We start from the raw sequence: 24825 nt of genomic DNA, 5'->3' as shown, positions 1-24825 counted from the left end.
GATGTGTGTTCAGGATGAAGGGAGAGTAGGCCCTAAATAATATGGACTTGGCCCGGGAACAATCTCCGCGTCATTACTGCCAAAACACAGCTTAAAAAAAAACTTCGTCAGAGTTGCCACGTGTTAGTAAGACAGGAAGAAAACAGTATTAGCCTGAAAAACCCCAGTTTAAATTATTTCTAGGAGTGTTTCCCACCCTCTTTTCCCAGGAGGTTTTAGCTCTTGCAAACGTCCTCCTTTGCATGCTCAAGGCCCCTTCCCGGCCTCCCAGCTCCCTAACGGCCCCAGCCCTCCAACCCCCTCCTGGCCCGCGGAGACTACAAGTCCCGGCGTGCCCTGCGCGCCCGGCCGGCTGCACTGGGGCTGGGCGCGTGGCTGCTGCCGAGCTCCGCGCGGGGGAGAGCCTCCCGGCGCCGGCCATGCGGGGAGGTAAGTGATCCGCTCGTGCTGCGAAGGCAGTGGGAATGCGCCCGCCCTGTCCCTCTCCAGGATGGAAGGAAACGAAGAAAGCCGCAAGAAAAACTGCCCTGCCCTCCCTCGTCTCTGTGTGTCCGGTGCTCCTGCAGCTTGTTGCACCCACGAGCGTGGAATCTGTCACCCTGGAGTGGAATTAGGTGCAGAAGCGAGCCCTGCCCAGCGGAGAGCTGCGGCTCGGCAGGGGCTGCGGGGCAGAGCTCGCAGGATGGGACCGGGTGGTGGCATGGCTCGGCTGGGCGCACAGCGAGTGCCACACCCCCACACTCCCTTTCCAAAGACGGGCTCCCCCGGGGTCTCCCAATCTCAAAGGCGAACACTTGCTTCTTGAAAGTCGTAGCCAGAAACTTTCCCCTCAGTCCACAGTGGCTCTCAGATGGGACTGCTAGTCCAAGAGAATCTCTGGCAGTCCCCTCTCCCACTCCCTGCCCTCTCCCGCACCGCCCCCTCTCCAGGCCCCTCCTCACTTTCCCTTGAGACGCTTTTGGGGACACGTTGAGCTTGGCCTTGCCCTCGGGCGACTTCTCCAGATTACTTTAGCAGCCAGGGTTGCTCTCTGCTTGGCCGGCGGGATCCGCCTGCGGGCCGATCCCCAGAGGCAAGGTGGTTCCTCTGGGAGAACACTGGCTCTTGGGGAAATAAATGCAGATCAGTAAAAGGAGCTGATTGAGGCACCAGTTTCCCGTCCTTTCCGACCCAGCTCCCCTCCTGAGCCCATTCCCAAGTGTCCCCTAAAGTTCTGCTCCAGAATCCCAGCAGCAAGAGGATCTCTGAAGTTATTTTAGCACATCCCATGATACCCTTGATTAGAAGGTCTTGTTGGTTTGCACCTCCGTCTCTCACCCTACTTGTACACACCACACACACACACACACACACACACACACACACACACGCACAATGGGCACTACACATTCTGCAAATACACGAATGCCAACCCACTACACACACCACACATACTCTGCACATACAACACCCACTCATATTAACACAGCACACACTGCCTTTATGCTGCTGCACTGCACAAACATAGACACCACAGTACACACAAATACACATAATTTCTATTAGCAGAGAAGAAGGTTGATATCAGTTTGTTGGAGGGAGTGAAGAGGAAGTGGTTGAGTACTTGTATATATACTTAAACCCACAAATGTCAGTTTATTCCAAAGTTGGAAACTAGCTAAGTGAAAACTCCTCTTATCAGAATTTGTGGCTCATTTTTTTTTTTTAAATGGGATTGATTTTTCACTTTCTGAAACCCATACCCTTGTCTAACAGGCAATCTTGATCATAGCAGGCAGTACAGGAAGGGATGTCCTTTTCCATGTGGAGGAAGTAATTCTTGGAGAAACGTCACAGAATCCTTCCTCCTGTGAATATATCTAAGGAAGAGTTGATATTAACTGTAATTTCTTTACATCTTATCTTGTTCTGAGCAGTGGCATGACAATGCCATCAAGACAAGATACTCATCCTTTGTGTGCAACCCCACCCCCACCCCAGCAATGCCAAATCTGAGCCGCATCTGCAACCAAAACCACAGCTCAGGGCAATGCCAGATCCTTAACCCACTAAGCAGGGCCAGGGATCGAACCTGCGTCCTCATGGATGCTAGTCAGATTCATTTCCACTGAGCTACAATGGGAACCTCAGCCCCCTTCCATTTGAATTTAGTTGGAAAACAGTTTAGAAACTTCAGGTCAAATCCAGAAGCATTATGGAATCTGTTGGTGAAAGAGCACTCATCATTTTGATCACTGGTGATAAACAAAACAAACAAACAAAAAAACCCCACCTATTTAACCCATGCTCAAAAAACAGTATTCAATATAGAAACATTTAAAATTCTGTCCTAAATTATTCTTGTTTGCTCTTTCAAGGGAGCAGTGGCAAAGATGGGCAGAGAGAGCACTAACATCTTCCTCAGTGATGATCTTTCAAGAAGTTGAAAATTTCTAATACCATTTCTGGGATACGTAAGGGGAAAAACTTTGGCTTTGAAATTCAGGTTGCAAGTTTAGATCATAGCTGCTGATCTTCTAGTGCCCTTAGAATTACTAAAGAAAAAAGAGACCAGTAGCTTGCTCCTCAGTTCAGCTTGAAGTCTACTAAGTATACAGCAGCAGATGACATTTCTAGGATCCTTCTTGGGACACTTGTTCTCTGCCCTACCTTGAGAGGTTTTGTTGACATCTTGACCTAAAAATGCATAAATATTGATTGATGTTTATTTCAATGATGAACATTTATGTTTCTTGTGGATGTATAGCATTTTTGTGCAATGGGAATGTTTCCATTGAGCAGCAGTTCCCAGTCAAGCAAGAGAACAAGTGAGATGGACCAGGGTAAATTACTCAAAATTGATTCCGGTCACTTTTTGAATTGGGAGTCAGGATGGTGGTGGAAGATATTATGAATCTGGGCATTAGCACAAGATCTTTTTTGGTAGGTAATTAATATATAGTATCAGGTGCTCCTAGAAAATTAGTGTCGAATTTGTTGAATTGTGCTCTTTATATGCCACTGGGATACAAAGTTAAAATTAAACCTCCCAGACTAATTGTTTTTGTTTTGTAGATTAAGGTTTTGTTTTATTTTGGAGTTTTGCCAACTTCATCTGGGAGGAGGACAGCCAGAATTAAAGAATGTGGGCATGACAGGGAGATCTGGTCCTCTACTTCGCATCTTCTCTGAAATATGTTACTTCCTGCATAATGAAGTAAAGGCATTTTCTGCTGGGCAGTGCTTTCCTCATTCTCTCAAAGAGATTACTTAAAAGCCAGCCCTGGGAACTTTGTCTGCGAGTCTCTACTAGGAGGAAAATGTAACACAGCACTGCACATTTCTGGGTGTTCACAGGGGATAGCTGTGAGCATGAGCACCGACTTTTATTTTTTTTTCTCCCTCATGGGAGAAAAAGAAAGAGTTTGAGACATGACATTCATCCTTCAAACAACAGCGAAGACATAGGATGCAGAAACAACAAAGGGGAGGGAGAAAATAAGAGGCTATTGCTAAGAGCCTGTTTTGCCTTGAACAAGACAGGTGCAGGGAGAATTCTGCCTTTTGGGGATGCGTGGTTCATTCACTTCCACTAACTGTGCTGAAGGTAGTTAGCAAAAGTGAACAGGCACACTGTAGCTTTAAAAAGTCAGCCATGAACCAGAAGGCAGTTGGTGCAGCTTGTGTGTGATTCCTAACGTCATGTTGGCTGAGAGCCAGCCTGGTTTTATTTCACTGTGTCAAATTGTACCTCCTTATTGAATTCCTTTGCCAGCCTACTTTGTGAAAGAAAACATTGGGGTTTCTTTGGCTGTTCTTGATAAGCCTATAAAAAATGACATGTTTTAGTTGCTTCTAGGTAGGTTTTCTTTTTACTCTTCCACAAAAAAAGAAAATAGTAATAATAATAAGACAATGTAGTGTGGTGTTGCAGGGTATCATTGTGAGTGTTTTGTTTTGTTTTGTTTCTGAGATGCTTAGAAAATGGTGAATGTTGTAACAGTTTCCAACTGAAGTGAAATCATTCTTTTGGTGTGGAGCAAGCAGTACTATCTTCTATCTACTCTGTAACGGTGTGTGGATGTATGTTGTTTTCTGTATGTATATTAAATGTTTGATTTCTCTATGAACGATCTAAGTGGTTTAGTAACTGGAAGTTTGTGTGTGTGTGCGCCTGTGTATCAGCAGTGACGATTATCCCACACTTACAAGTATTATTTGTTAATCATCTACTTCTCTAACTGATAGAATCTTGTGAATATACTAAATGATGCACTTGTCATGTCAGAGTAATCCCTAGAGGAGGAGTGCCGAAGTAGAAAGTGATTTGAGAGAAAATGTATTTAATTTATGGCTTCAGCTATAGAAGAAGAAGCATGGTTCAGAACTAGTTTTTTTTTTTTTTTTTTTTTAAGCAGTTTTGTTCATGGCTTTTTCTTCTTGCTAACTGCATATTAATTGTGGAGGGCTTTTATTTCTTCAGTCCTCATCCTACTAAACAAAAAGACAAAGTGATGGACGCTACTATATCTCCTTGAATGTTGTGATGATTTTTCCTTAAATCGAAGGAGCTGCCCACTCTCTCTTACACACACACACACACACACACACACACACACTCCAGCACCCCCTTTCTGTACTGAGGGCTATCTGACATTTTTGTGAGCTTCCAGCTGTACCACAGCATGGCCATCTCACAGACAGGTTTTTGAGGTTTTCATTGAGAATGTGAGGTAGGGGAGTACTTGCTGACAAAAGCTTTAAGTGCTCTTTTGCATCTCGATGAAAAAATATAGGAGCGTTGGGAGTGGACCAAAAAGACAAATGCAGTAGGAAAAAAGAAATCACAGCCCATGGTGGGCAGGGGAGGAAAAGGGGGATTGTTTTTCTCGACTTTGACTCCTTTATGAGTTGCAATGTCTTAAGTGAGAGCTTGGCACCGGAGGAAGCTATGCCAGTTCACACAGCACTTGTTTTGAAAGAGGATTCAATTTCATTTGCAAATGCTCATTGTCAAGGCGGGGAGTGCCAGTACAGATGAAAGTCTCCTCCAATTCTTTAGGTTTAATCACATCTCTCCAATCACTGAGGGAACTGGAGATTTAAGCAAACATACGTGAACTGGTGTGAGGCTGTAAAAGGGACCATTATGTTTCCGATTCAGAATAGATATTCTTCTCTCACTTTCTAAGAATTAAACACAAGCTTTTCTCCCTTATTGATTAGTTGCTGAAGTAAAGGAACCCTGCAACCTCCCCATGCTATCTGTTGACATGGAAAACAAGGAAAATGGCTCTGTCGGTGTAAAAAAGTAAGTGAAACTGGCTTGTGAGTTCTGCTTCTGCAAACAACAGAGGGACTTGGTTCTATTTTTATACTTCTTATCTATGCTAATACACTGTTTGGGGGTTGTCTTGGTTGACTGGTCTGCACTGGCCACCAGCCTCCCCTCTCCACCCCCAGCCCCCGTTGCATTTTTCTGTATTCCATTTCTAAGACAGAGATGATTCAGACAGCACACTGTGCATAAAAGGTTAGTGTATCAGGCTTTGGAACAGGGACTGTTGAAGATTCCAGTCCTGCATTCTGTATATTGAAACAAAAAGAAGCAAACATAGGCTCTGCCTTCCCTAGTCCATAGGCTACAAGGGAATGGGGGGTGGGTTGCGGAGAGGAAGAAAAGAGAGTTCAAATCTTTTTAAATAAATCACCCCTCTCAAAACTGAAAGCTATAGGGAGGGAAGAGAGCATCAGTAAAAATACTAAGGTTAACAACTTCTCTAAGGTTATGAACTGTTCCTTGGATGTGAAACATACTGTATACCACAGTGTTCTCTTTTTACATCTGTTCTTACCCTGAAACTTGTGATTATATTTGTTGTGAGTTACATGCTTGATTCTTCTAAATCGGAAAATTTAGTCACATTTATATGGCATGTTCTGAAACATGCTACCTATTTCAAACTAACCCATAAGATATCTGTGAGTATATAAAAATGTGTATTATCTTCTAGAAGTTATATTTAAGCTATAACCACTTTGCTTACAAGGAAAAAGTAAGTTCCAAGACAGTGTTGTCTGTTTCATTTTTTCCATGTCATTTAATTTAAAATTGCCTTCCACTTGAGCTTTGGAAGAAACTAATTAAATGTAATTCATAGAAGCTGTGATATCTAAATGAGGTAATAGTGTGCTATATATGTTTATGAATAGATGGTGTATTTTACATTAATGTCGCATTAACCTTAATAGAATCTGCTTTTAAAAATTCTCCTGTAATTTATATATTAGTGCCATGCTGTCATGTGTATCCCCATTTTTTAAGTTTGGGGTAGGTAAATGGAGGAGGAATGAAAGAAACATTTTTTTTTTTTTTTAAATGTGTTAGGTAATCTGCTTCCATAGCACTCTGAGCAGTGATGAAAATGTCCTACACGGAGTTCCTGTCGTGGCGCAGTGATTAACGAATCTGACTAGGAACCATGAGGTTGCAGGTTCGATCCCTGGCCTTGCTCAGTGGGTTAAGGATCCCGCATTGCTGTGGCTCTGGCATAAGCCTGTGACTACAGCTCCGATTCGACCCCTAGCCTGGGAACCTCCATATGCTGAGGGAGTGGCCCTAGAAAAGACAAAAAAAAGAAAAAAAAGAAAATGTCCTACACTTGTACCGTCCACAGTGGTAGCCACAAGCTGCATGTGACTCTTAAAAACTTGAAATTTGACTAGCATAACTGATGAACTAAGCTTTTAATTTTACTCAATTTAAATCAATTTTAAAAGTTAACAGCTTTATTGAAATATAAATGACATACAGTAAACTGCATGTGTTTAAAGTATAAAGTTTGATAAGTTTTGACATTTTTATACACCCATGGAACCATTACCAAAATTAAGATAACAAACATATCCATCACACCCAAAGGTTTCTCATAAACCTTGGTAATCTCACCTTCCTGCCCTTCCTTGCCTCCATCTCCCCAGGCAATCACTGATATGCTATCTGTCACTGTAGGTTAGTTTACATTTTCTAGATTTTTATGTAAATGGAATTATTCAGAATGGAGGGGGAGGAAGGGGGATCTGGCTTCTTTCACTCAGGATCATTAATTTGGGATTCATTCATGTTCTAGCATATATCAATAGTTCATTGCTTTTTATTACTGAGTAATATATATGTGTGTATATATATATATATATATTTTTTTTTTTTTTTTTGTCTTTTTGCTATTTCTTGGGCCGCTCCCGCGGCATATGGAGGTTCCCAGGCTAGGGGTCTAATTGGAGCTGTAGCCACTGGCCTACGCCACAGCCACAGCAACTCGGGATCCGAGCCGCGTCTGCAACCTACACCACAGCTCACGGCAACGCCGGATCCTTAACCCACTGAGCAAGGGCAGGGACCGAACCCGCAACCTCATGGTTCCCAGTCGGATTGTTAACCACTGCGCCACGATGGGAACTCCTATTACTGAGTATATTTTATTGTATGGGTATATAATGTGTCCCCACTTGTTTTGTTTATGGCTGCACTGGTGGCATATGGAAGTTCCTGGGCCATGGATCGAATTTGAGCTGCAGCTATGTCAACGCAGGATCCTTTAACCCACTGCACCGGCCTAGGATGGAACATGTGCCTCTGCAGTTGGATTCTTAACCCATTGTGCCTTGGCAGGAACTCCTGTTCCTGATCTTAAGAGAAAACATTTACTCTCTTCTTGTCTTTGTTCTTCTGTATGCAATGTCTTTTTTCTGTCTACTTTTACAGTTTTCCCTTTATCATTGATTTTTAAGCAATTTGATTATGAAACATTGTAGTTTTCTTCATCTTTCTTTACTTGAAGTTTGTTTTGTTTTTTGGCTTTTTGGGCTTATTTTTCATCAAGTTAGGAAATTTTCAGCCATTTTTTTTCAGATATTTTTTGGTCCCCTCTACTCCTTTGGAAGCTCCAACTATGCATTTATCTGATCATTTGATATTATCCTGCAATTCACAGATGCCCTGTTAATTTTTGTCTTCAGTCTTTTTTCTGTGTTTCATTTTGGATAGTTGCTATTACTTTTCCTTCAAGTTCATTAATATTTTCTTCTGAAATCGTGTAATCTCTTGTTAATCCCACCCAGTGCTTTTTTCATTTCAGAAAATGTAGTTTTCATCTCTAGAAGTTCAATTTGGTCTTTTTTGTCTGCCATATCTTAGCATATTCTTCCCTCTACCTTCTGAACATATGAAATTGAATCACAATAACTATTTCAACATCCTTATCTGCTAATTCTGGCATTTCTTAGTTGAGTTTGAGTTTTCGTTATGGGTCACATTTTTCTGTTTCTTTGCATGTCTGGTAATTTTTGATTGAATGTCAGGCATTATACATTTTATCTTGTTGGATATTTTTGTATTCCTATAAATATTGTTGATCCTTGCCCTAGGATGTGTGTAAATTACTTGGAAATAAGTGATTTGATCCTTTTAAGCCTTATTTTTAAGTATTGTAAGACAAGACCAGAGCTGTATTTAATCTAAGGGTACTTTCCCCCTTTTATTGAGGTAAGACCCATCTTTATACTCTAACCAATGCTCCTGAATTATGAGATTTCACTAACTGGCAGATGGAAACAATGTTCCTATCTGTGTATGATCTGTAAGGATTGCTGTTGCTAATTCTTTCCTGTTGCTCTTTTCCCAGCCTGTTTCCTCACATGTTTGTGATAATCAGTACTCTGCTAAGCACATGAAGGGAAGCCTCTGCAGATCTCCAGAGTTCTGTCTGTGCAGCTCTTTCCTATCTAGAACTATGCCCTGCACACAGCCTAAAATCTCTTTCCAGGCAGTAAGTGGATAGGGCTTACCTTGCCTGTTTCCCATCCCTCAGGGATCACTGTTCTTTATTGTCTGTGCCCAGTGTCTTGAGTGTTACTCTCATATATCTTGTCTATTTTTTTAGTTGTTTTGGGCAAAAGGGTCAATCTGGGTTCGTTTCTTCATTTTGACCAGAAATAGTTAAGTTCCAAGTGGCTGTTGGCTTACCTATTGGGCAGGGTAGAGTTTGATTATAATTCAGAATCCCTAAAACATAGTCTTAAGGCTCTTTCCGAGATCTGCCCAAATTGGGGCTTATAGTGCTTCCATTTTGTTTTCCAGATTTAGCAAATATAGTTGCTTTACAGGAAATGCACTTCACTAAGCATCATTGCCAAAGCAGCCTAGGATAATGGCTCTTATTCACTGGCCACTGCTCCTGATCAGAGCTTTAGTTATGCAAGGTTACTATTTATGGAGTCCCTTCTATATGTCTGGCACTCTGTGTGAGTCTTGTTAATCCTCACAACCATATTTTGAGGTATGTGCTACAATTCCCATTTTATAGCAAATGGAGAAAACCAAAGCTTCTGGAGTTTAAAGACTTTTTAAGAATTAACAGCTAATAAATGCTGGCATTAGTATTCAGATTTAAGTTTGGCTCTGATGCCTTAGTCCATCCTTCTGCACTGGGGTAACTAGATTGTCAAAGGTGGCTTTCAGTCACTTTTACCACAGGCATGGCTCTCATGACCATGAGGTTATAGAAGCCTGTCTTTATCTTTGTCTCTAAGACTCATAGATGGAGGAAAATATTCAATGACTATAATTTACCAAAAATAGGACTTCCCTTTCTAAAATGGCTTACTTTCTTAAGTACAGAATAAAGTCTAAGTACACTAGGCCAGTGATCTCTCAAATTTGAGTTTGTATTACTTGGAGAGCATGTTAAAATACAGAAGGTTGGGCCACACCTCCAGAGTTTCTGATTCAGTGTTCTCAAGGGCCTGGGAACTTGCATTTTAATGTATTTTCTGGTGATGTTGATGCCAATGTCCAGTTTGGAATTATTTTCAAGTATTGAACAGTCAAATACTTTATAACCCAACAGATCTATTTCTGGATATATACTATATATGCCAGTGCTGCCCAGTAAAAATGACAGTTGAGCCACATATGTAATTTTAAATTTTCTAGTGGTCATAATTGAACAAATAAAATTAATTTAATATATTCCATATTTGACTAAAAACATTCAAGATGTTATCATTTTAATATGTAATCCATACAGCATATTATCAATGAGATAGTTTGCATTTTGTATGCTGAATTTTATAAACCAACTGTGTTTTATAGAGTATATCTCAATTAAGATGCAAAATTTTTATTATAAATTCTCCATCTCTATTAAATTTCATAAAATTTACAACTGAAAAGGTAGAATTACATACCCTAATAATTCCAAACGTACTTAAAATTCCCAATAAACGAATCGAATACCAAAAAAAGTATTTATTTTACTATATGCATTGACATAACTGGTTCTTCTTTTTTAGAAGATTTGATTTGACTTTGAAGCAATGCATATCAGTTTCAAAATTATGTCTGTCCAAGTCAAATAAATTTACTGATACTAAAGTCATATTGTTAATATTGAATTCAAAGGAGTATCGCATATTTTTATAAACAACTAAATTTATCAATGTCAGTAAATCATTCCTCAAATTCTTCTTAAAACTGACTTACATTAGAAAAAAAGTTATTTTTATTGTATCACACTCTGAAAAGTTTCGATTTCAACACAAAATTTTGTGCTTGTTTAGCTAGGTTACAAATCAGCATTTCCTTTTTTTATAGGAGCTTCAAATTAAGCTCATTTACATGTAACCTGATATCAATGAGAAAATATAAATTATTTTGCCTTTTTGTGTCTAATTATGGAAAGCATTTTTTTTTGGTTTTAGTGAAATCTAGAATTGGACTTAACAATACATCTTTGTATATTTTTTTCCACGACTTAAACAACACGTATTGGCAAAGAACATGGATCATTAAATTTATTGTGTTATTTCTTTTAAGAGTTCCATTGTCTGGCATTGATCCATAGCATTTGCAAATATTTACTGAATGATTTAACAATAGTATCCATGACACTTTTCAGGAACCTGCTTAAGAAAACTGAACATGAATATACAGTAGAATGAAGTGATGAGAAAAGTGTATCTCTTATTTTAAACTTACATTAGGAGTTCCAGTTGTGGCACAGTGGAAATGAATCCAACTAGGAACCATAAGGATTTGATCCCTGGCCTCTCTCAGTGGGTTAAAAATCCGGTGTTACGGGAGTTCCCCTCGTGGTTCAGTGATTAATGAATACAACCATGAGGTTGCAGGTTCAATCCCTGGCCTTGCTCAGTGGGTTAAGGATCCAGCGTTGCCATGAGCTGTGGTGTAGGTTGCAGACACGGCTCGGATCCAGCATTGCTATGGCTGTAGCTCCTATTCGACCCCTAGCCTGGGAATCTCCATATGACACGGGAGCTGCCCAAGAAATGGCAAAAGCCAAAAATAATCCGGCTGATGGGGTGAGCTGTGGTGTAGGTCGCAGACTCAGCTCAGATCTGGCGTTGCTGTGGCTATGGCGTAGACTGGTAGCTGTAGCTCTGATTGGACCCCTAGCCTGGGAAATTCCATATGCTGTGGGTGTGGCCAAAAAGCCAAAAAAAAGGCAGTATCTAAGATCAATTGATTCAAATTTGGGAAAACACAACTACTTTTCTTTAGCTTCAGTTGAGTAGTGGAATATCAAAGACACTGCCCAGTTAATACTTCTGGTCTGCTTTGTCTCAAAAGACCTCCAAATTTATGAACAAATATTGTCAATTTATAGCCTGAAAAATTAAACTCATAGTTTTAATATTTTAAAATATTTTATATCTGTCAAAGAAAAAATTCAGCTAGATTTGGAAAAAGTAACTCCTATCCTGATGGATGGTACTTCTGCCACATTAGGTTAAAAAACCTGGGTTTAGTGTAATTTTTTTTTTGCATTTTAGGGCCACACCTGTGATATATGGAGGTTCCAAGGCTAGGGGTCCAGTCAGAGCTACAGCTGCTGGCATATGCCAAAGCCACAGCAACGCTGGATCTGACCCACGTCTGAAAGCTACACCACAGCTCAGGGCAAGGCCAGATCCTTAACCCAGTGAACAAGGCCAGGGATCAAACCCGCATCCCCATGGAACTAAGCAGGTTCGTTAACTGCTGAGCCACGACCAGAACTCCAACCTTAGATATTGTTAAAAAGATCTTATATTCTTCAGGCAATTGTCTGATGGTTTGATTGAAAATTTTCTTTCAGTGAACGGATTCTTTAGTATTTTGTCATAATATTCTAATAAAACTGAACATAACCACATATCTATTGAAAAAATTGTTTTTCTTTTTTGTGCAAGAATCCAAGCCATTTACAACTGGACAAGTTTATAAGCTCAGATTCTGTTTAAAATCACTTCAAAATGTTCTGTTGGATGTGTAATTTTGATGACAGGTGACTAATGATATTAATTCTTTTTGATCTTTGAGAAGCAAGTTACCAAATTCATTATGTCTTTGCTAAAATCATCTCTTAACATTGTCCATTTTTTAACACAACAAACAAGCAGCTTTTTTCCTTTCGCTCTGCTCCAACAAATTACAATTGCTGTTCTTCATGAAATTCCCAATATACATTCAGCTGGGCTTCTTTTCCTTTACTGTCTGGTTCTAATGTTAATTTCTGTATCTCCTTTGAATCTGCATCAGTAGTAGGCCTCCTTTTTAAATTTTAAAATTCATCCGCACTTATTTTTTAAGTAAAAATATTTAATTATATTACAATTAAAATAGTAAGACAACTTAATTACCAATTATAACATATGAAGAAATTCCCATTACTTGTGCAATCTACATCAAACACATTACAATGTTACATGGGTGCACAGAAAAGATCATTTGACTGGAGTCAGTCTGTGGATACCAACTAGATTGGCCGTGTGTTTATGTATAATACTAGAGACATGCATCTGATAGAACTTCAACTCAACAGTAGTGTCCTAGGTGATACAACAGTTAAAGTGAAATGTTGTCACACCAAAACAACGAGATTGTGTTTATCAGAAACATATTTTATACCAGTCAAGTTTTTAAATTTAAATGTAAACTGAGTAAAATTAAAGAAAGCTAAAAATACAGTTTCATAGTCAAATTTTCAATGCTCAGTAGCCACATGTGATTAGAAACTACCATGTTGCCAAGAGCAGTTCTTGCACACATGCATCAGAGAAAGGTTAACTGGATTTGAAGTTGAGGATGATGATTACCTAGGGTCAGAGATGCAGGGCTGGGAGAGGCATAATTATTGTCAAGACTATAGTTTAGTTGTTGTTTTGTTTTGTTTCTCTTAAAACAACAGTTCATTCTTTTTTTGCTTTTAAATTTAAAAAAAAAGTATAATTGATTTACAATGTTGTGCCAATTTCTGCTGTAAAGCAAAGTGACTCAGTTAAAGACTATAGTTTTTATCGAAGTTCCCATCATGGCTCAGTGGTTAACGAATCCAACTAGGAACCATGAGGCTGGGGGTTCCATCCCTGGCCTTGCTCAGTGGGTTAAGGATCTGGCGTTGCCGTGAGCTGTGGTGTAGGTTGCAGACACAGCTCGGATCCCCCGATGCTGTGGCTCTGGAATAGGCCAGTGGCTACAGCTCCAATTAGACCCCTAGCCTGGGAACCTCCATATGCCAAGGGAGCAGCCCTAGAAATGGCAACAACAACAAAAAAAAAAGACAAGATTTTCAGAAATCCCCAAAGTCTGGGCAGTTTCATTTCCATTAAAACTAACATGAATCTTTTCAAAGTGCATTAAATGTTGAACTTTCCCAAGCTTGGTTCTTGGCCCAGTTCTCTTGTCATCCTCTCCCAAGGTTTCAAATGGCTTCTGGCTCCTGAATGTGTACCTCTAGCCCACTCATCTGCTCTGAGCTCTAGACCCGTATTTCACATTAAATCTCCACTTGGATATAGATGGTACCCCACATTCAACATGTCCAGCTAAACCTAAGGGTGCCAGTTAAGTGCAGTCACCTCCATCCATCCAGTTCCAGCACACTTCCGTTTCTGTGGCTCTGGCATAGACCAGTGGTTACAGCTCCGATTCGACCCCTAGCCTGGGAACCTCCATGTACAGATACTCTCTGTGTCCATATACATATTATGTATGTAAAGAACACATAAGCTTTTCTTGAACAAATAGAATCATAGGATTTTCTTTTTATGGATTTCAGATGCACATATTTTGGATTAATCATAACCATCACACATGACACTCATCAATGATCTATGTTTAACCATGTTAAATCCATGTTAGATTTTCAATAAGTTCTACACAAAATTATAAGTATTTCACAGGTATATGCATATCTGTACAACTCATAAATATACAGTGGGAATTTCTTTTCCCATTCACTTAGTCTTATTCTCTTTTCCAACAGTTGGTTTTTTTCCCCTTCTTCCCTTCTCTCCTAGGATAGAGAAGGAACCAAAGTTCCCAAACAATAGATGCTTATAATAAGTTAACAGCTTTTCAGAAACAAGTGGTCTATCTCTCCACCACCACCATGCCCTCACCCCACTGTGGAGGTGCTCCATTGCATAGAAAGTTTACAGCAACAGGAGTTCCCGTCTTGGTGCAGTGGAAACGAATCCAACTAGGAACCATGAGGTTGTGGGTTCAGTCCCTGGCCTTGCTCAGTGGGTTAAGGTTCCAGCATTACCCTGAACTGTGGTGTAGGTCACAGAAGCGGCTCGGATTTGACTGTGGTATAGGCCAGCAGCAACAGCTCCAATTAGACCCCTAGCTTGGGAACCTCCATATGTCGTGAGCGCGACCCTAAAAAAACAAAAGACAGAAAAAAAAAAAAGAAAGAAAGTTTACAGCAACAAAATTTAACAAGGACTTTCAAAGGAAGCTATTTCTTATCAATACCTCGCCTTTTCTTGCACGTGTATTTTACAATCTTCCTCTTCGTGTTCAGATTTTTTAAATTTCGGAACTAACATTTATTTTATAAATTAGTAAAATGATACTTTCTTAGTAATGACTGTTACAACATTTTAAACTCACTTTAATATTAAAGTACTAACTTTATATTGAGATACAGTTCACATGTAACGTATTAGTTTCATATGTGCAACGCAGTGATTCATTATTTCTACGTATTGTGAAATGTTCACCCCAGTAAGTCTAGTTAACATCCATTGCCATACAGAGTATAATTTTTTTTTCTTGTGATGTGAACTTTTAAGATCTACTGTCTTAGCAACTTTCAAATGTAGTATCAATACAGTATTATTAACTACAGTCACCATGCTGTATGTTATATCCCCACGACTTATTTATTTTATAATTCGAAGTCAGTATCTCTTGACCACTTTCACCTATTTTGTGCGCCCTCACCCCCTTCTTCTGGCAACCGCCAATCTGTTCTCTGTATCTCTTTTTTTAAGTTTCCTAAAAAAAATTTGGGGAGTTCCCGTCGTGGCGCAGTGGTTAATCAATCCGACTAGGAATCATGAGGTTGCGGGTTCGGTCCCTGCCCTTGCTTAGTGGGTTAACGATCCGGCGATCCGGCATTGCCGTGAGCTGTGGTGTAGGTTGCAGACGCGGCTGGGATCCCGAGTTGCTGTGGCTCTGGCATAGGCAGGTGGCTACAGCTCTGATTCGACCCGTAGCCTGGGAACCTCCATATGCCGCAGGAGGGGCCCAAGAAATAGCAAAAAAAGACAAAGAAAAAATTTTGTTTTTACATTCCACTTGTACGTGAGGGTTTGTATTTGTCTTTGACTTATTTCACATTGCATAATGCCCTCAATGTCCATTCATGTTGTCAAAAATAAGGTTTCCTTCCTTTTTATGGCTGAATACTATTCCATTGTATGTGTACATATATATCACGTTTAATCCATTTATGCATTGATGGACACGCAAGTTGCTTTCATGTCTTGACTACTATAAATAATGCTGCAACAAATGTCGAAAGGGGCTGTCCATATATCTTTTCAATTTAGTATTTTTGTTTCCTTCAAATAGATACCCAGGGGTGGAATTGCTACATTATATAGTAGTTCTATTTTTAATTTTTTTAGGACCCTCCCTATTGTTTTGCATACTGGCTTCACCAATTTACATTCTCTACCAATAGTGCACAAAGGCTTCCAGGCTAGGGATCTAATCTGAGCTGTTGCTGCCGGCCTACACCAGAGCCACAGCAATGCCAGATCCAAGCCGCATCTGCAACCTACACTACAGCTCACCAAAATGCCAGATCCTTAACCCACTGGGTGAGGCCAGTGATCGAATCCGCAACCTCATGGTTCCTAGTCAGATTTGTTTCCGCTGTACCATGATGGGAACTTCAGTGTTTCCTTTTTTCCCACATCCTTGTCAGCCTGTTATTTCTTGTCTTTTTGATAATAGCCATTCTAAAGGACATGAAATGATATCTCATTGTGGTTTTGGTTTGTATTTCCCTGATGATTAATGGTGTAGAGCATCTTTTCATGTGCCTCTTGGCCATCTGCATGTCTTCTCTGGAAAAATGTCTGTTTGAATCTTCTGCCCATTTTTAAACTATATTGTTTGGTATTTTTGCTTTTGAGTTATATGTGTTCTTTATATCTTTTGGATTAGCAAATATTCTCTCTTATTCAGTTGGTTGCTTTTCATTTTGTTGATGATTTCCTTTGCTGTGCAGAAGATTTTTAGTTTGATTTAGTCGCATTTGTTTATTTTTGCTGTTGTCACTGTTGCTTTTGGAGTTGGATCCAAAAAAATCAAGACATGTCGAAGAGATTACCACCTAGATTTTCTTCTACAAGTTTTATGGTTTTAGGTCTTACACTGCAATCTTTGATCCACTTTGAGTTAATTTTAATTTTTTGTGAAATTAAAGTCTCATTCTTGTGTATATAAGAGAGTAGTCCAGTCTCATTCTTTTGCACATGGCTCTCCCATTATTCCAACACCATTTATTGAAGAGAATATCCTTTCCCTGTTGTATATATGGTCACAAATTAATCCTATATATGCATTAATACTAACTTCTGAAATAGCCCTCTCTGAAGGCTGTTAACTATTAAATATTGAGTTAATTATTAATTTAAAGAAGTTGTCATTTTTTCCCCATCTGAATTAGAGGATTAGGAGGTAAATGATAGAAGTAAAATATTAGAGTAGAGTTAGAAATTACTATTGGTATTGCTAGAATTCAAAACTATACTTCACTGTTGAATTATCACAGACTTTTCATATAACAAAAACAGCAATGTTTGCTATTATCTCATAAAAAAATCCAACAGTATTTACAAGTACAGCAATCCACTCATCAGTCAGGTGTTTAAGGGAAGCAATCTCATGCAAGGTTAAACAAATAACCTCAGAGAATATTTGGTTATTTGCCTAGAAGTCCTGCCAGGCTCCTCAGGGAAGAAGGAAGAGGAAACTATTAAAAGTTATTGTATGTCTGATCACTGGCTTCCGCTTTTGTTCATTTACTCCTATTCCTTCCTTTTGTGTTGTCAAATAAATAATCAGCAGTCCTTAGCTTTGTGTTTCTTGAATGCAATGAGTAGGTTGTATCCAACTTTCTAGGTAGTTCTTGAGTATTCTGTTTCATTCTGCTTTCCCAGACCTTGTAACCACACCACCCAGTGCTACCTAAACATGGTGAATAATGGCTCCTGGTATGGTATTCTTTCCAGGGAATAGCAGTCTGAAACAGGGAGTGATTGTGATGTAACATGTCACTATACTAAAAGCATGGGGAAAAAAATAAAACTCCCAAGACCTTTAAAGTGGCTAAATACCAAACACCTCTTAACAGATAGTTTGTTAGGAAGGAGGGAGGAAGGAAGGAAAAAAAGAGAAAAGAAAAGGTGGGGAGGGAAGGAGGATAAACTGAGCCACTAATTCAAGCCTGGAAAATGACCTTTCCAATCAGGATCTTATGTTTTCACCCTTCTGCAAGTACATTTAGCGGGATAAGTTTGAGTGTGGCACATACGGATTCTTGAATACAGATAATATATGGTAGTTAATAGTGATGTAACTGATACAGTTTTATTTTTCTTAGTGAAGGTAAAATTCATTCCTTAGTATTTTATGGCTGTCTGCTCATTCTGGTATATGGTATATTAGTTCACTCAGCTGCCCTAACAAAACACCCATAGACTGGGTGGCATAAATAGCAGAAATTTATTTCTCACACTTCTGGAGGCTGGGAAGCCCAAAATCAAGACACTGGCCAATTCATTTCCTGGAAAGAGCTCCCATCTTGGTCTCCAAAAGGGCTTTCTTCGCTGCATGCATGCAGATCTTATAAGGCCACCAATCTTATTGGATTAGGACCCCTTATGACCTCATGTAACCATAATTTCTCTATCTCCTAAAAGCCCTAGCCCCAAATACAATCATGTCGAGGAATAGGACTTAAAAATATGAGTTTTGGGAGTGGGAGAAACACAATTCAGTCTTATATGGTCATATGATAAATGTTTGATTACTTCCTTAAATGACAACTTGGGTTAAGAATCGAGCCTGTTCGCTTTTTTGATTTGTACCATTTTTGTCCATTGCAAATAACTGCCTTAAAGAAGTGTACATTTCAGGAGTTCCCATCGTGGCACAGTGGTTAACGAATCCGACTAGGAACCATGAGGTTGAGGGTTCGGTCCCTGCCCTTGCTCAGTGGGTTAAGGATCCGGCGTTGCCATGAGCTGTGGTGTAGGTTGCAGACGCGGCTCGGATCCCGCGTTGCTGTGGCTCTGGCGTAGGCCGGTGGCTACAGCTCCGATTCGACCCCTAGCCTGGGAACCTCCATATGCCGCGGGAGCAGCCCAAGAAATAGCAACAACAACAACAAAAGACAAAAAGACAAAAAAAAAAAAAAAAAAAAAAAAAAGAAGTGTACATTTCAAAAGAATCAAATGCATAGAACCATAGAGTCAGCCAAGCATGTCATCGTATTTTAAGCATGAAAACAACAGGATTCAAAGGCAGCAGAATTCACAAACATACATTATATGTCTTTTATACATTAGCAGCTTTGAAGCATTGCTATTTTCTACTTAGCTTCTGGCTTGCTACTGATAGCAATACCAAACCTCTGAGTTTGCCTAAGCATTAAAGTCACACTAAGTCCTTTGAAATGGTGACCACTGTGCCATGGCTCAGAATGGGTGGAGGCAGAAAGGGCTTCAGGGTGCCTGTATGCAGTTGTCTTTAGTATTAAAATTAGGGTATGAAACATTCAAGGGCCTGGCTCATTGTAGGCAGATTAAAATTAATTAATTGATGATTGCAATGGTAGATTGGTTGGGGTTATTAGGAAGGAAGCATTTAACCAGGATCACTTAAAAATGAGTAGGGTTCTAATTCTTGGAAGTTGAGTTGAACAGACAGAGCTTTGAGTAGCGAAACTAAAGCTGTGGATATGGGAAAGTCCAGGATGTTGACCAGCTGAATTTCAGTATATACTTGGGGTTGGAAAGAAGCCTGGAAAGTTGTGTTTGAGTTAAATCCCAGAATGCCAAGCTAAAGAATTTGGAATATACAGAAGAGTTATTTGCTTTTTTTAAATAATTTCTTTGGTTGGGTATGCTACAGCTGAACTCAGTCAACCCTTATTCAGATGGATATTAAAAAATGAAAAATGTCCTGTCAAGAAACTTTGAATAAGGCTTTCTCTTTTTTGGCCTATCTTTCAGCCAGAGCCCTGCTTGTTAGGGTGAAGGAAGCAGGAGAAAAAAATGGAGATAAAACTAGAGCTCATTTGGTTGCTTCATTCTTAGCTATGTCATAGCCAAAGAGATCAATGTTCATTTATTACAATCAGAATTATATGCCTTTTAGCCAAAGGCTGTTTTAAGATCTGGGCAAAGAGTAGGTTAATTTAATTTTGAAAATAAGTTATAAAGATCAAGGCAGTACAAAGGTAAAGTGCATTTCTGCGTGGAAACATAAGTAACATTGAGAATTAGCTTTATAAAAGGAGTAGCATGATAAACATATCACTGTCATGTATTAACTAGTATAAAGTAACTTTTGCTTTAAATGTTAAAGCAGAAATGCAATTCATAAGTATAATGGAGTTTTGCAATCACATATGGACTGTATTTATCCAGAGTTCCGTTTTGGTTTGATCAACCCACAGAATCTATAATATCATAAGTACCGTAAAATACACACATGCTAAATTCCAAGAAAAAGTTTCAACTGTTACGCACCTGCCTCCATTAATATATAAAGGGGAAACGGAGACTTTTGCTGGCAGCACTTAAAATCATAATGTGCTAACTTGAAAACGTTTATAATAAGGTCTCGATCTGCATGTATCTGCCAAATTTGTTATTTATTGCATTTCTGTACTCGTAATTGTGTGTCTTTAGCTCTCTCTAAAAGTGAGGTGATTGTTTAATTAAGGAATAATCAGTTCCCAGTGTGAATTATTCACACATGATGTAATTTTTATCAATACACGATGTACCCAACCATACGCACAGGTACTAAAAGGTGACTAAGTTAAATGGAAACAATGATTGATTAAGTGATGGGATTGGAGACAAATTCTCCCCTTCATTTCTTGCTAGTTTTGTTAATAAGGTAAAATGCATATATGTATATATTTATTTATATAATATATATAAATGTATATTTATGTATACATTTATTTATATAATATATATAAATGTATATTTATGTATATATTTATATAATATATATAAATGTATATTTATGTATTTATTTATATAATATATAAATGTATATTTATGTATATATTTATTTATATAATATATATAAATGTATATTTATGTATATATTTATTTATATAATATATATAAATGTATATTTATGTATATATTTATTTATATAATATATATAAATGTATATTTATGTATATATTTATTTATATAATATATATATAAATGTATATTTATGTATATATTTAAAGTCTCCATGCCTAGAAAAATGTTCATCTTTATACATTATACAATATCATCTTTATACATTATAGTCTAGGAAATATTCTGCTATGATGATAATGAATAATAAATATCAAATGACAATGGAACTTTTATATCTGCCATCTCATTTCATCAGTGCACAATTAGCAGCCACAATGGGACCCATCATCTGGGAGGTGTTTTAAACAGCACCATTTAAATTCCTCCTGGAAGTTAACATGCACAAGTTATAAGGAAAGATTGCAAAGAATGGTCTATTTAAAAGAGAACAAAGTATCTCTGGCCACAAATAACAGTCCTTGAGAAGGCGTATGGCTTTCCCAGTGGGAAAAGGTGATGCTTATATCCATTCTCTGAAATATTCTCATAATTTTATCTGGCCTTGACCCTCTGGCCTCCCAGCCCATACCATCATCTTGCCTTGGATCATCTCCAGGTTTCTCCTTAAAACTCTATTGCCGAAACCACGGGACAGGTCCAGAAAAATCATCCATCATTCTTTAACAGAAACAACCTAGAAGTGACAATGTGTGCCCGCATATATTTGCTTCTGCAAGCCATCTTAGGGTGGAACTTAGGATATGTTTGAAGCAGTCACTACCTTTCAAATTGCATTAAAAATCTTCAAATGTCCTAGTCAGGCAGAACTCCCCAGGCCCTCCAGTACAGGCGTCTTCAGTAGTACCAGATCACTCCCTGTATGCTGTTTACATGTCTGCCTTCCTTCACCAAGTTGCCAGCTCCTTGAAGGCAAACACTGTGCCTTCCTATCCTTGTAATCCTGCCTCTAGCAGAGTACTGAGAAGACAGTCAGCTTTTAGTAAGTATTTGTTGTATCAATGAGTATGGAGTAGAAAAATCATAGATTTGGAGGCAAGCACATATAGAATCCAACCCTGCCTTTATGTACTGTGTGAGTTGGGTTGAATTTCTTAACCTATCTGAGCCTTCATTTCCTAAAAACTGGTTACAGTAGCCAGTTCATGAGGAGCTGGCAGGCTGATAATAGGTGGTGTGTGAAGAGCATATTGTAGACAAGAAGTGCTCTCTGGCTGTTAGTCTGTTCACTTAACCGATCTTTGCTATGTATCATCCATATACAGCAGTCAAACCTGTGCCAAGTGCTGGAGAGCTGCAGAGATGGAGACAGTTTCTCCTCTCGGGATGTGAATGGTCTAACATTGCGATTTTACGTGATTTTGTCTTCTGGGCTATGAGGCTGAAACAGGCAGATCAGACGTTAGATGCATCGGTTGGTTTCTAACTTCTTGTTGCTCCTGTGTGGATCCCCACACCCCAAGTATGAGAGATTCCTCATTATGTCTGCTCTTCATGGTACACTGCCAGCGGTTTTGCAAAGTCTTTGTTCTCCGCTGCATTGCTAGTTCTCAAGAATATTTCAGAACTGAGGAAGTGATGATGTCACATCCCAGCAGAATAAGAATCAGGAAAGCCTCCCATCCCAAAATTACAACGTGGCAGACTTTGTTATCACAATTAGATAACTATTCTTTATGAAGAAAGGCAACTAATTGAAGTCAGCCACAGGGAGAGTGAATTCAGATGTTTTCTGGGGCACTTAAAAGTGTATGCGATGGGACTCTGCTTACTGTTAGAAGCGAGCTGATTAGAAAACTTAAAAGACTTACTAGAACAATGAACTCCTTTCCAAACATTTTTCAAGCCCAACTTAAGTAAGAGAGGGAAGGAAAATGGTACCTAAAAAATAATCCCCAGTGTCACCACGTGATTGCTTGTGTTAATGGGAGGAGGGAAAATGCCAGCATGTGGATAATTTTTTTAAAAACCCACTTAGCTTTGATTTGAAAATACATGTTAATGTTTAACAATGTCAGGGTGGAAAAAAGTTTTTACGCATGTACATTGCCTGTTAAATTGTAGGAAGGTGTGAGGGGGAGAGGGCACATGTGTGAATGCATGTGAGTGAGCATGTACATGAGTGCATATGTACACGGGCAGCATTTGTAAATTCACCATCTCTACGCCCCAAAGGGAAATTATTTTTTACTAGTGAGCATTGACTCTAAATGTTTTCTTTTTCTTTTCTTTTTTTTTTTTTTCTTTTTACTGCCACACCTGCAGTATATGGAAATTCCCAAGTTGGAGATCCAATCAGAGCTGCACAGCCACAGCAACACAGGATCTGAGCCATATCTGCGATCTATGCCGTACCTCACAGCAACACCGGATCCTTACTCCACTAAGCCAGGCTAGGGCTTAAACCACATCCTCATAGAGGTTATGTGGGGTCCTTAACCTGCTGAGCCATGACAGGAATCCGGCTCAAAATGTTTTCAAATTAAGGACTTTGTTGATATGTCATTGATCACCTGTGCCATTGATTAGAGATTCTTTTCTTTCACTAGGGGAGAAGTTTGCTTTTTTAATCAAATAGCACTAAGTTCCCACCATGAGAAAAACCTATCCTGGGAGTGAGGCAGAGATATAGCTTGACCCTTGACTTTTGGATATTTAAAGATTTTCAGAAATCCCTGGAGTTCCCATCGTGGCTCAGTGGTTAACGAATCCAACTAGGAACCATGAGGCTGGGGGTTCCATCCCTGGCCTTGCTCAGTGGGTTAAGGATCTGGCGTTGCCGTGAGCTGTGGTGTAGGTTGCAGACACAGCTCGGATCCCCCGATGCTGTGGCTCTGGAATAGGCCAGTGGCTACAGCTCCAATTAGACCCCTAGCCTGGGAACCTCCATATGCCAAGGGAGCAGCCCTAGAAATGGCAACAACAACAAAAAAAAAAGACAAGATTTTCAGAAATCCCCAAAGTCTGGGCAGTTTCATTTCCATTAAAACTAACATGAATCTTTTCAAAGTGCATTAAATGTTGAACTTTCCCAAGCTTGGTTCTTGGCCCAGTTCTCTTGTCATCCTCTCCCAAGGTTTCAAATGGCTTCTGGCTCCTGAATGTGTACCTCTAGCCCACTCATCTGCTCTGAGCTCTAGACCCGTATTTCACATTAAATCTCCACTTGGATATAGATGGTACCCCACATTCAACATGTCCAGCTAAACCTAAGGGTGCCAGTTAAGTGCAGTCACCTCCATCCATCCAGTTCCAGCACACTTCCGTTTCTCTGTTCTCATGTCTAGTCCATTACTAAGTCATGCTGATTATGTTGGTTAAATATTTTTAACCGAAAAAGGACATGCTGCTGTCCTTTTCTACTCTAGTCTCGGTCACCATGCTCTCTTACTTGGTCTCTTCTTTCCTTCTGGCTCTTCTCCAAGGCTATCTTTTTAAAAATGTAAGTCAGATCAGCGCCCCTGCCCCATGACATCAGACCGTTTAACAAGTCCCTGTCACTCAGAGACAAAAATGCACGATCCTCAATGTCATCTCCGGGCTCCCTTGGCTCTATATACTCCTTTCACAGAGCAGGTAGGATTTCATCGGAGACAAATGAGAGGGGTCATTCAGTGACTGGAACAGCATGTGGACAAGCTTTAGCCCTGGATGCGAAGGGGTGGGAATGGGGAAAAAAGATGATGTGTTGGGGCCATATTGTAAAGGGCCTGGTATTCCTAAATCAGGGGTATGAATATTATCTGTGGGCCACCAGAAATCACTGGACCACTCTTAATATCCATGGATTAAAAAACAGTACTCCAGGAAATACTTTAGAGATTTATAAAGAAAGCAGTGACTGAGCCAATGAGAGTAACAATCTTCTGAGCCCAAGAAACACAAGATCATCATGCACCTGAGGCAGGTCCCATGGGGTCTGGGCCTCTGGTTGCAGTGAACTGGTCAGGCCTGCCCTTGGGACATGGGTAGAGCCCAGGCCCACACACTTGCATTGCTCTGCCCTGACTGCTGTCTGAATTCGTATTTTGCAGTTCCGTGGAGAATGGGAGGCCACCTGATCCTGCTGACTGGGCCGTGATGGATGTCGTCAATTATTTCCGAACAGCAGGATTTGAGGAGCAAGCCAATGCATTTCAGGAACAGGTAACT

At 39.6% G+C, this 24825-nt stretch overlaps 1 protein-coding gene across 3 annotated transcripts in view; it reads left to right on the top strand.

The window, feature by feature from the left end:
• The first annotated feature begins 346 nt into the window (after positions 1-346).
• Positions 347-24825, top strand: part of SAMD13 (sterile alpha motif domain containing 13) — a 44371-nt gene continuing 19892 nt past the window's right edge. For 2 of the 3 annotated variants that reach the window (XM_021096360.2, XM_084964603.1), the window contains exons 1-3: positions 3745-3838; positions 5206-5290; positions 24708-24819. In XM_021096360.2, the coding sequence (XP_020952019.1) occupies positions 5238-5290; positions 24708-24819 (165 nt within the window). In that variant the 5' untranslated portion in view covers positions 3745-3838; positions 5206-5237. Of the gene's footprint in view, positions 430-3744; positions 3839-5205; positions 5291-24707; positions 24820-24825 lie in introns of those variants that run through there. The other variant, XM_021096359.2, reaches the window with a different exon arrangement.

Source organism: Sus scrofa, chromosome 6 (assembly GCF_054392235.1).
Source record: "Sus scrofa isolate SSC_HxYL_T2T_F1_AM1 chromosome 6, Sscrofa_HxYL_maternal_Yorkshire_Landrace_v2.0, whole genome shotgun sequence".
NCBI lineage: Eukaryota > Metazoa > Chordata > Mammalia > Artiodactyla > Suidae > Sus > Sus scrofa.
Note: the sequence above shows the minus strand (reverse complement) of the source record. Positions and strands in the feature narration are given on the sequence as shown.